At 33.6% G+C, this 12,778-nt stretch overlaps 1 protein-coding gene across 1 annotated transcript; it reads left to right on the forward strand.

Annotated features, from left to right (window-relative positions):
- Positions 1-4,367: 4,367 nt before the first annotated feature.
- On the forward strand, positions 4,368-6,608 carry LOC112285321 (aquaporin PIP2-1). The gene is made up of 4 exons (XM_024526026.3): positions 4,368-4,929; positions 5,213-5,508; positions 5,698-5,838; positions 6,013-6,608. Exons 1-4 carry the CDS (start codon positions 4,650-4,652, stop codon positions 6,133-6,135), a joined length of 840 nt encoding a protein of 279 aa, XP_024381794.1. The 5' UTR covers positions 4,368-4,649; the 3' UTR covers positions 6,136-6,608.
- The last annotated feature ends 6,170 nt before the right edge of the window (positions 6,609-12,778 follow it).

The following is a 12,778-nucleotide window of genomic DNA, read 5'->3' on the forward strand; positions in this document are numbered from 1 at the left end:
TTTATGCTTCATGCAATATTTTTATATAACATTTGGTGTATCTGGTTATTGCAGTTTTAAAATTTGATTATGTTTATTTCTTCTAGAACATATATATATATATATATATATATATATACACTCATTCAATATTTTTAATAAAAAAATCTCATTTCAAAAAAGATAACATTTTTTAAAATGAAATTTTAGAAAGACTATGTCTTAATACAAATAAACAAGAAACAAACCAAAAGTATAATAGGTTTTTTTGATATATATATTTTTTGTATACATTGAAATGTCTTAAAACTTAGCAAAATATTATACTATGATTTATTTTTATATTGATGATGGTTTCATTTTCGGCACAGTCCTTGAAAATTATGAAATATTTGTATTTAGTTTTTTTTAAATTACAAAATTCTGTGTTGTATGTTTAATAAAACATGTTTTTATCATATCAAGTATAACACTTTACAAAAAATCTATCTTCAATACATTTGTATTACAATAACCAAATACATTTTGAGTTTTTATGGTATAGTCAATTCCAAAACCAATCTGTAGCATTCAGTGTATTTTTAGTGTAAACAATTTACATCAAGAAATATCAAATTTTTGTTATAAGATATATATCTTAATTAACATACATGCAAGTAGAATTTCAGAGGACACTGGATGCAGATAAAAGGCTTCAGTATTTTTCAAAATGCTTTAACTCTCATGTTTTAACACATCTTGATTTTTAAGAGTTATTTTTATCCATAATTTATTTATTTTATTTATTTATTGAGAAATATTCATCAATACAAAACTAAATCATACATTGAATTTGGATTTTTTCCCTTTAAAAGTAAATAAATAAACTTGTAACATGTGTAACAAAATGGATTGTTGTTTTTGAATTATTGCAAAATACCACCATTTTTTAAAGGCCTTTTGGATCTAATTGTGTATACAAATTACAGAAATGTTAAACTTTTTACATTAGCTTGTACTTTAGATTATTTCAGACTTGATTGAGTGCGCCCTTAACTTGTTCCAATTATTGCACTGTTACACAATTCTAAAATTAACAAAAATTTCAAGTTTATAATTTAAGCAACCATATTTAGTGTAAAGAGAAATAAAGATAATCTAAGACCAAGAAAAAATATTCGTCAAATTTAAAAATCTACCTTTAAAAATTTCAGATGCATGCTGAAAAAAAATGTCATTTCACTTACTTCCATCAATTTTAGTGTTAAAAAAAATCTGAATGATAAATCCTTTTTGCATGTATTTTCCAAGACACAACCAAAGGGATATTGGCCACATTTGAAAAACATCAGGAATTACATAAACACTTTCTCATACAAGCTAAAATTGGATCAGAATCAACCCAAATTAATTGCCACACTACATCAACTCTTGCATATCACCAAAAGTTACATGCTTTCCTCTATTTAACAATTCTGCAAGTGATATCCAGAACACAATACTCACGCTGGGCCAAAAGGAATATTCCATACAATATTCCGCTATCACCAAGCGCTTCAACCGTCGAGAAACTGTGGCTCAATGCCGTCGCCGTCGTTAGAATAATCGTCATCGTCGCGGCGCGGTCGTCGCTTTCGCCGTCACCGCATCGCCGCCATTTTCCCGATTGCCGTCGCCGTCATGTTGGCCGAGGTTGTCGTCTTCGTCGTCGTCGAGGTTGGGGATGGTAGCGAGGAGAAGCAGGAGCAACGACGAGAGAGAAGAGCCGCTGCAGATCTAGAATGGAAGCTCATCGGAGCAGCAAGCAGTGGCGACGATGGCGATGTCATGAGGATACAAATACATACAAACCAACAAACAGACAAACAACCAACACCTCCCCCGATCTGTGCCATCACAATGTACAGATGCGGTGCGACCAGAAGGGATCGAGTTCCGTGATTTCTACTCCAAGGGATGACCCGAGCTGAGCAACACACTGTGTAAGGTGGGCAACAGGAGGCGGCAGCACAGGGCGGATGAGCTAGCTGGCTGGCTGGGTGGCTAGGCATAGAGGCTCGTGTCTCAGACCGACTCCCTGTAGCCGTCCTGTCGGAGGCCTGCCTGCAAAGGCTGGTGGAGTTCTACCAACGCTGTCCGTCACTAGCCGTTAGGTTTTAGCGCAAGGCCCCACCCATGCAACCCACGTCCTTTTGGCTCTTGGGCTCCCTCGGCGGATGGTAGGTCCCTGGTCCATGCTGCTGCTGCTGCACTCCGTCGTACTTTCGGCGTGACGAGAATCTATCCAACTTCTGCCACGCTGGGCGGAAAGTTGCTCCGCTAAGGGATGGATCAACGATGAATTCCAAAACTGGTGGACAAGGTTCGCAGGATCTCCTTTTTTTTTTTTTTTTTTTTTTTTTTTTTCATTTTTCCTGCAGAGCTCTGCCTCCGAGACTGGATGTTGCTGCGCTGAGAGCACAACGGGTTGGCACTGACTGGGTTCGATATTACGGTTCTATTTTCTTTTGGTTTCTTTTTCTTTTTCAAAAATTAAATTAATTCGCAAGCAGTTCTACTCTCTGGGTACTTATCAGTTGCCGATGTACAGGGCTCTGGTCATAAAATCTTCCATGCACAGTGTGCACCAGAAAGAACGATTGCATAGGCTTCTGAGGTGCCTTGTCTGGTACTTGAAGTCTTAGAAGCAGCTTCCGATCACATCCCACGCTTGTTGGTTTGGAACGGTATCAGGTAGTCCTCCAGCCACGCATTCAAAGAGGAGAAAAATATGTTGCTGGGTGCAAACAAAATGAACCGCTTCGTTGCATAGCACAGAAAGAGATTTGAGCTGTAGCGGTGAGATCGACCACTGCAGTTACAGTAGTTTTACCATCCTCTTAAGTTATTACTTGACCCGGATGTTGGAGGTTTGATCGGAAGATTCCTGCCCACCCCAAGTGGCTTCGTATAGAAAACATGCCATACAGTTAAGCGACATAGCTCAACATCCAAAAACATGATCATGCAGCATGTTCAACGTTGATAAGCTTAAAGAACTTTAGAGAAGCAAAGGTCTCGCATCGATTGGCCCAGGAACAGTGAACCTGGTGATAGCATCCTGAAACCTAAAAATTGTATTAAAGGTATAAACTCATTATATGTGGTCACAGATTAGCAGTACTAGTCGGGCTTCATAACATAGAATTTTGTGGGAAAAAGATCAAAGCTCACAAGCTGTCATTTAGACTACAAAACAATGCTTTGACGTTAACCTCCGTGGATTTCGTTTATTTAATTCACTTGGTGATCTAGGGAATGTTTTGAAGTTGGTAAAAGAGAAAAACGATGGAGATCATTAAATCACCCAAGAAATTGTAGTGTCCTCGGATTCAACCATGGTTAAGAGCACTTCTCTCAAATTGAGGTTGGTTCTTGACCATCTATGCAATGCGATTACCTCTTGAGGCCCACCTAATTTTCAAAGCAAAAAGTTGCTGAGGAGCCACATCAATCATCTAGTTGCTCCACGGTTCAGCTGTTCACAGCCTTTCACATTTTCTCCATTAATGGTGGTACTTGGAAATTTGAATTGTGGCCAACTCAGTAGAAATTACATGCACGCTCTCTGTCCCTCTATCGAAAACTGGAGCGCGGCGAATACACACTCTCTGCATGCTCTCCTTGTCAATCCATTTACATGTACTTCAGTGGATGTTGGACTGTCTTTTACTAGGGTAGCTGAACAGGATTCCCAACCTCAATGGTTGATGTGCTCAGTCTTAAATGTGTTGAAATCTTGGGAAACATAGCCTCTAGATGCTGCAAAGAGGAGAAATTAATTCGTAGCCCATGTATACGTCCCTGCTGCACTGTTTGTATCAACATAAGGTATTACGAAATATCCGAAAATTGCTAAACAACAATGCATTGTTCGTAAAAAGAAAAAAGATACTCTACCAAAGGCTGTACGGTACTACGAGATGGATTCCCACACAAATAGAGGTGAATACCCCGTCAATATACTAGCGCAACAGAGAATTGGTGTTTTGTCTACCAAATTGAGGAAAGAAGCGTCGTCATATATATCATGCAGGCATCGCTATCTATCACTTTCCATTCACGGCCCTCATGCCTAGCTCAGCTATCTACTGAACGGCACACTCCCTTTGTATGCCACCTACAAACTCAATGGAAGTACCTCCGGTTCGCTGTCGATGAATTGCCTCCCGGGAGCATTGCAAAATCCACTGTGAAATTCACCATGTATATATATATATATTACCGTCCGAACAAGTGCTAGATTTAATCTAGTTGAAACAGAAGAAGAGTAAAGTAAAGCGAGAGGAAGATGCCTCTGCAAGAGGAGAGAGAGGCGACGGTTGTCCTATATATATGTTTGTGCTCATAACCTGAACGTAGTGCCTTTCTGGCAGCCATGTTTTGTCAGAGTGCACATTGACGTCCGCACGATCCACAGCTTTTTGGTATCAGATTGCCAGAAGGGGAGCTGGTTACCTGTATTTCACCTCTGAGCATGAAGGTGCGCGTGCAGTTGTGCTCAGGAAGCATTACCTTGCGCTGGAGATAAGGCCAATCGAGCTTCTTTTTCATAGTATAAGACGTGAGTACAGGTGCGAGCCAGCCAAGTGGCTTCCAAAATACAGGGAGCGTGGAGGAACTAGTCGAGTGTTTTGATTCAGGAGCAAACCATGGCAAAAGACGCGGGCACAGAGTCAGGGGTCCCTTCCAAGGACTACTCTGATCCACCTCCGGCGCCTCTCATTGACGCCGCCGAGTTCGGCCGATGGTCCTTCTACAGAGCCATCATCGCCGAGTTCGTCGCCACTTTGCTGTTCCTGTACATCACCATTTCAACCGTGATCGGTGCCAGCCGAAATGCAGGCTGTGCGGGAGTCGGACTATTGGGCATCGCCTGGGCGTTTGGAGGCATGATTTTCGTGTTGGTGTACTGCACCGCTGGTGTCTCAGGTACACGAATTGATCAATCTCAAGCTGTAACTTGGTCTAATCTGGAATGACTTGAATCAGCAGGGGACCCCGTTTTGAGCCGCAGCAGTGACTTTTCCAGTGTAGATTGGACTACAGAAGTGCCCGAAACTGATCGAGAATTTTTGGCAATTGTATCATTTGCTATGCAGTTTTTATCAACGTTCACAAGTAACTCTAGAGTGAAGTAGGCTTCATTCGAAATATTACTTACTCTTGCTGTCATAACAATTTTGTTATCACTACTACTTTTGAACTGTGGCAGGAGGGCATATCAACCCAGCAGTCACGTTCGGTTTGCTCATGGCACGAAAAATTTCGCTACCTCGTGCTCTTACATACATGATAGCTCAGTGCCTGGGAGCAATCTGCGGTGCAGGCCTTGCGAAGGGGTTCCAGACTGCTTTCTACATGAGATATGGAGGAGGAGCAAACTCTGTGGCTCTGGGGTACAGTACAGGCACTGGTCTGGCCGCTGAGATCATCGGCACTTTCGTTCTGGTATACACCGTGTTCTCTGCCACCGACCCCAAGCGCAATGCCCGTGACAGTCATGTGCCGGTAAGGATTTAATGCACCGCACTTACAAACGATCTAAATTGAGCAACACTGAATTGATGCTGTTGAGGCGCTTTTGGTTTCAAATTGACCAACTCGTGGAAAGATTATGCACATCGAACAAATGAAGAAGCCTGTTTCTTTGTGTCCTTGCTGCAAGTGCTTGACATTTGTGTGGGGCTCTATGTGCAGGTGTTAGCTCCTCTTCCCATAGGATTTGCAGTCTTCATGGTTCATTTGGCAACTATCCCCATCACAGGAACTGGTATCAATCCCGCAAGAAGCTTCGGCGCAGCTGTCATCTACAATCGCAGCAAGCCTTGGGATGATCACGTAAGTGGTTCACGTATCCTCATTCACAGCTTTTAGTTGATGTTCTACACACAAGCCTCTGTGATCAGTCATCATCTCCTTCAGCTATGAACTCGAAGTTGTGGTTTAATTTTTGGACAGAGAGGGAGAGATTGGTCGTTTAACTGGCTTTGAAACTTCTTAAACGTTGTGCAGTGGATCTTCTGGGTCGGTCCATTTCTGGGAGCAGCTTTGGCGGCTAGTTACCACCAATACATCTTGAGAGCAGCACCTTTCAAGTCTCTTGGCTCCTTCAGAAGTGCCCCTAGCCACGTCTAAGCACGAGTTCCTCCATCTCCGTGAGCTAGTTCTGGTGACTTGCAGTGTGAAACAATCACCTTTGTGTTTCTCTTCGGCTTTCCTGCTCAATAACGATGTGTTAATTTACGTGCCGGGAACCCGAGTGACCAAACTCACGGACGCTAATCTTGGTTGCCGACTGGACGAGTGTATTTGTTTACCAGAGTGTTGCGTGTAGGGGCATATAATCCTGCTCTTTTCCAGAGTGCAGAGATTAGGGTTTAAAAATAGATTGGTTTTCGATTATCAGAACAGACACTTCAGGGATTCTGTCTTTTTCTTTTTCGTGATGGATGGAACAGCAAATGTGGGTAAACAATCCTTGCTACAGCTTATCGAGATGCCTCTGTTTGGTTCTGTAGATGACTTGGACCCCAATGCCCTCGTGTGAGGAATTGGACGTCGACCCTTGTATTGATAGATTTTCTTTGAAGCAATAACTCTTTTTCCTATTTCATGCTTCCACCGTAGTTCTCTGATTCACACATGTGCCAATTTAAAGGTTTTTTTCCTCATGGCTGATCACCTTCACACACAAAAGGACTTCACTCACGCATTGAAAATTGTGTCTCATCCACAACCAAACTCCAGATTTTTTTGAATAGACTAAAATTGCCAAAACCCATCCTTCAGTATTACATTTCTGACAGCAAGTCAGATACCACTTCTAGCACACGATTACGAATCATCACGGGAAGCAATCCAAATCACAAAAACGCTAACATAGCTGCAGCTTTGCGATCCATCACCAGTTTTGACCATGCTTCAAAATTACGAAACGCCACAGTAGCCATCTGTAAACTTCTCACAAACCTTCCAAGCTTTCGGAGTGATGGAAAGCAGGCGAGTGAGTGGATGGGTACAACAAGTTGGCGACCGAAGCAGGAAACTGTTGCAGGGGGGACAAAAAGCATGGCGCTCGACAGTGAGTGTGGTTGGGCTGTGGGGTTCACTGCTATCCCGGCCTACGAGAGGCTGCACCTCGCGATCCACGAGGAGCCGTAGAACTCAATCGTGTGTACTGGACAATTCTGTCTTGTGCACATTTCTGTTTAGTATATCATTCTGTCTAATATATTAATCTGCGTAGTATATAAGTCTGTCTGGTACACATTTCTGATTCATCAGTCTAGTATACATTTCAGTTTTGTATATTGTTTTGTCTGGTACATTAATGTGTTTACTGTGTAACTCTGTCTGGTGCACAGTTCTATTTGGTGTATGATTCTGTTTAGTATAAATTTTTTCTAGTACAAATTTCAGTTTCGCATGTTAATCTGTTTAGTGTATAACTGTCTAGTACACATTTCTGTTTTGTATGTCATTCTATCTAGTATATCAATCTGTTTAGTGTTTGCTTGTAGCACTATTAGAAACTAATGATTCAGTGTTCAAGTGATTTAATATCTGTATTTATATTTATATATTTCTTCTAATTATTAACACATAAACCCCCCCTGTTACAAGTTTTACTTTTAAACAAATATGTGTTGATTTTATGGATAATAAGATTATTAAAATTTTCAATTGTTAACATATATATATATATACATGTATTCTTTAAGGACATCAACTCTTGTACACAGATCTTTTCTTGGCTCTTCGAAACCCTTAACAATGTCAATTTTAAATATTTGAGATATGAGAAATATTTTTTATTAGGGATATTTTTACTTTAACACAGTAATTTTGTAAATTCAAAATGATTATATTACTTAACGTGTAAATTTATTGCTTTTATAATTATTAAATTATTATTATTATTATTATTATCATTTCAAACATCAAATTATGTACTATTTAGTTTCTAATTTCAATCCTTTTTTAAATTATAAAATCAAAACAGATAAAAGGAACCAGTGTCAGTAAATTTATTTATGCTTTAAAATATATTGTGACAATCAATTCTAATAAAGAAAATTATCACATAATAAACATATTCACAAATTTATCCAACTTAATTTATAACCTTTAAGGATGAAAATTTTATATACAAAAAATATAAGTGCACAAGCAAAAAATATTAGTTAAGGGATATTAAATAACCAAAATATATTTGTACACACACTTTATTTGCATTTCTTGTTGTAATATGATATACTGTTTATGCACAAAACATAATTTGAGTAATGAAATTTGTACTAGGAGGGATAACAAAAAAGCATGATTGAATCATTGGTAACGAGGCAATTGAACAGTACACTCACAATGTGGTTAGCAAGATAATTGAATTTAAAAAATAGATTAGGCTACAAATAATAAAATTATTAATCTTAACCTTAATACAGTGCTTATCAGAACCATTAATTCAATTTGGACAGAGCAGTAACAATCGCCATAACAAAGCCCATAATGCTCAGAACCTAATGCCAAAGTATTTTACACATGAATGCATGATGTTGGAAGAATTTATATGAGTATTTTGGTTTTAATTTTTTGGAACATTAATTAATGTAATATGAAATACCTATAATTACAACTTGAGTAAAACTAATCCTGTAGAGTTTTTATGATTGTGTTTAATTTGAAGAATGTTTTTATTAATATAATTCTATTGTATTATCATTATTATTAAATCATATTTTGTACTTGGAATGGTAGGTTTGTCTCTTGAAAAACGTGTATATAAAATATATTATTATAGGATATTTAGTGGAATAACCAATTTTAAAATGTTTATTTTTAAAAGATTTTTTATTGGATATTTAGGTCTATACTAATATCAGATGTATTTTTTAATGATGGATTTTTCTAACTTTTATTTTTTAAATAATAAAATATAAACCATAAAATATATTAATTAAAAAACTAAAAAATATTTAATTATTTATACACTTTTTACAATATTTCTTAGTTTTTATATAGTTATGTGTTTTTAAATAATAAAAATCATAACTTCTAAATGATAAAAAAATTATCAAAAATATCTCCTAATCAGAATTTTAATGCTCAATATCATAGTATATATAATATTATGTGTAATATTCTTATGAAAGTGGATTTTTAATGAGCTTAGTATTTAAGTATTTTTTTCTACTATTTTTTATTTTATTTTTTTTTATCTTTGCACAATCCTTAAATACTATTGGCTATCCATGCATGTATGTATATATGTGTATGTATATTTGATTTTTTTTTAAAGAAGTTATGTTTTACTTGTATCAAAATATTATTTTACATCATTAGATTATACTTTATCACAACTAGCCATGTGATATTAACAATTTTCTTGTATAACCATTTGTTTGCTTTAAAATTCATATTTTTCTTCCTACAATATTAAGAAGATAATCCTTTTTTCAAAATATTTCATTCAAACCTAAATTATGAATAAATAAGTAAAACACAGAGCATTTAATTTTTTTGACAAAAAATGGTATGATTCAATTATTACGTTAATTGAGGTTTTTATCATTAAATAAAAAAATTAATTTATTTTTTGAATTGTGGTGGCTTAATTCCACATTTCATTTACCTCAAAGAATTTCCAAAATCTATAAAATAGCTAGATTGTTAACACTATAGAATGACATATAATTGTTTAAATTTTGTCAAAAATTAGAGAAGTAATTTTAAATAAAAGCTATTTCTTACTTCTAAATCAATTATATAAATGAAAATTCTTTTTGTACTATTGAATTCTAATATAATTCTATCAAATATCATTTTCATAATGCAAATAATAATTTAAGTTTATTTGTGTTTGTAAAATCTTAATTTAAAAATAAAAAATAAAAAGATCTTACCAATTCTCTATTACATAATTTAAATAAAAAAATTTAATTATTACATTTTGTTCTTTTTTTGTATAGAAAAAAGGTTATTAATCTTAGATTTTACATCAATCAAATAAAAAATTGGTTAATAAAATTATCCAAGTTAGTACCATTTATTAATACAAAGAAAAATAAAACTTCTTGTTGAATTGATCTAAAGTCCAAGTTCTTATAATTTAGACATAAACATATCCAAAATTTAATAGATAGAAAGCTTCTTGTGAGTCATCTAATCAACTCATTAGTTGTTTTAGGACAAAAAGATGCATTTAGAGTACTTGAAATCACAATATATAGTGAGTAGTGTAGAAATCCTTAGACAAATAGAAAATTAAAATGCTAGTTGTAGAAATGGAGTCTTAGTAAGTCTTGGAGGCAATTATCTTAGTTGATTTAGTATTTTTATTTATTATTGAGTATTAAAGATTATTTATTAAGATCAATATTCACATTGGCCTTCTATCTATATATATTACTTATAAATAATTATAAATGTTAATTAATAGTATACTACATGTGAGCCTTGGTGAGGCTCAAATCCTTGATTTATAAGCAAGTTATCCTTGAGGTAAAATATTTTTACTTTATTATTTTATTTATTTACTTATTATTTTTAAACCTTCATAACTTACTCATAGTAACTCGGATTTATATATTTCTTACACCATTGAAAAGATGAGAAAATTAAAATTTTAAAAACATATTATTTTATTTTTATTTTTTTATTTTTTACTGAGTAAATATTTTATGAAATTTTTTTGATCAAATTTTAAATTGTATAAATTTTTATTTCATTTTTTTTGTGTTTGATCTTCTTTTATTATTGCTATTTGCTTCCTTCACTTGACACCACTCATTACAAACAACTCTTAAGTAAGAACATCTTGTAATTTGAGTTGAAGAGTGAAATTTATCTTCATACTTCTCTCAGGACTTAATTTTAATTTAAAGATGACTTTTTGATGACATCAAATCAATATTTGATATTAATTTCTCTTATCAAATATTAACATGTAAGTATCTATCTGAAAATAGTTTCTTTATGTTAAAGATGACAAGTTTTAATTAAAATTCATGTAAAAAAGAATTTTATACCATTTATTAATTTGAATCAAATTGTATACAATTCAACTTTAATAGAAAGAACAAAGATTAAACTTAGATTGAATAAATAGAAGAGAGATTAAGTAATAATTTAAAAATAGCATATAATTATAATTTATTTTAAGTAAATTTTTATATCAATAATAGTAATAATAATACTTTTATCCTCTACTATGAATATCTAACAAAAAGATTTTAAAAAGATTTTAAAATTATTCTATTATATTTTTAAAGATTTTTAGAATATTCTAAATATATATATATATATATATATATATGTATATATATATATTTTAGGAGGATTAAGGAAGTTATTTGAAAAGCTTGGTAAGATTGTTTCATCTTTAAGTAATATGGAAACTTTTCAAGAAACTTTCTAATATCTAATATATATTCAAGTTAAGACTAAGAAAATCTTTAATCTTTACAATACATTTCTTAAAGTTCTAGTTCACCTCTCTTGGTGTTGATTTTGTACTTATATGATTTAATCAAGTTTTTCATAGTTTTCTTCTTGAAATTCTTCTATTCAATTTCTTGTTTGGTTTCTTATATAATACATCTATGATAGTTTGTTAGGTTTGCTCTCTCATAATTAATAGTACTTGATCTTTCTTAATAGAGAATAGATTATCTCTTTTTTTGAAGGCATTTAAGTGCTTTAGAGGTTGCAAAGTATCCTTCTCTAAATTAATATTGTTTAGAATTTATTTATTTTATTTATTTTCTTTCAAGATGGCTGGAAGTGAAGATATTAATATGGTTGATTCTCTTGAGTCCAAGTTAAATGTTATTATAAATACGTTAAATACTTTATATCATAGAATTACTGAAATTGAAGGATTTTTTGTAAGATTTTATCATAACTAGACTTGAAGCAATTGAGCTTGTGATGCAACTACTTTCTTAAGCTTTTACATTCAAGGAAGCAATGGCACCTATACCTTAATAAGAAAACTCACCTATTCAATAACGTAAGGAATCTTAGAGTAGTCTTCAAGAAAAGTTTGATGGCACATGCTTGAAGCTTTAAGGATTTGCTAACCAAATTTGATTGTTAACTTTTTTACAATTTGAGTACTATCTAATAGAAGAATTACAAATTGGTTTAATAAGAATTTTACTTGTAGATCAAGCCTTATTTTAGTTTGCTCTTTTATTTGAAAAAAAAATCTCTATTCTTAAGTAACTTTGAAGCTTTCTTAGAAGCATTTGTAGAGACATTTAAAAAACATGACAAGGCCCAATGGGCAATAATAAAGATTTTCTCATTATGTCAAAGGTCATGTTTTGTATCAATATATGCATTTGATTTTAGATAATTTATTTTTGACATTAATTGGGATGAATAAACTTTAATGAGCCAATTCTATTAAGGCTTAAGAAATAATAAGAAAGATCAATTATTATCATTATTTTATCCTCAAAAACTTAATAAAGCTATTAACAAAGTTATGAAGTGCAATAATTGATTATTTCAATGTTATTAAGATTAATTCTCCTAGACTTTGACAAAGTAACAAATTCAAAATTTGTATTCTATTTTCAAAGACAAGAATCCAATAAAAAAAATGAGAGTCTTTCAAAGAAATATGACAAAATAAAATAAAATAATATGTATATTAAAATAAAAATTGAAATGGCTATTGCCAATAGATAATAAAACTAAAGACTCTTGAAACTAGATTAAAAACAAGAAAAGAATTGACAAGAGTGAAGAAGATTTTACTCTTGCCTCTACA

This window comes from Physcomitrium patens, chromosome 8, assembly GCF_059467195.1.
Source record: "Physcomitrium patens ecotype Gransden chromosome 8, ASM5946719v1, whole genome shotgun sequence".
NCBI classification, from domain to species: domain Eukaryota; kingdom Viridiplantae; phylum Streptophyta; class Bryopsida; order Funariales; family Funariaceae; genus Physcomitrium; species Physcomitrium patens.

Bases quoted from the DNA above. Each gene is read 5' to 3' on its own strand.
- LOC112285321 (XM_024526026.3), top strand. From the start codon at position 4,650: ATGGCAAAAGACGCGGGCACAGAGTCAGGGGTCCCTTCCAAGGACTAC. The intron at 5,509-5,697 runs GTAAGGATTTAA...CTCTATGTGCAG, and splicing joins CCCGTGACAGTCATGTGCCG to GTGTTAGCTCCTCTTCCCAT. The intron at 5,839-6,012 runs GTAAGTGGTTCA...AACGTTGTGCAG, and splicing joins GCAAGCCTTGGGATGATCAC to TGGATCTTCTGGGTCGGTCC.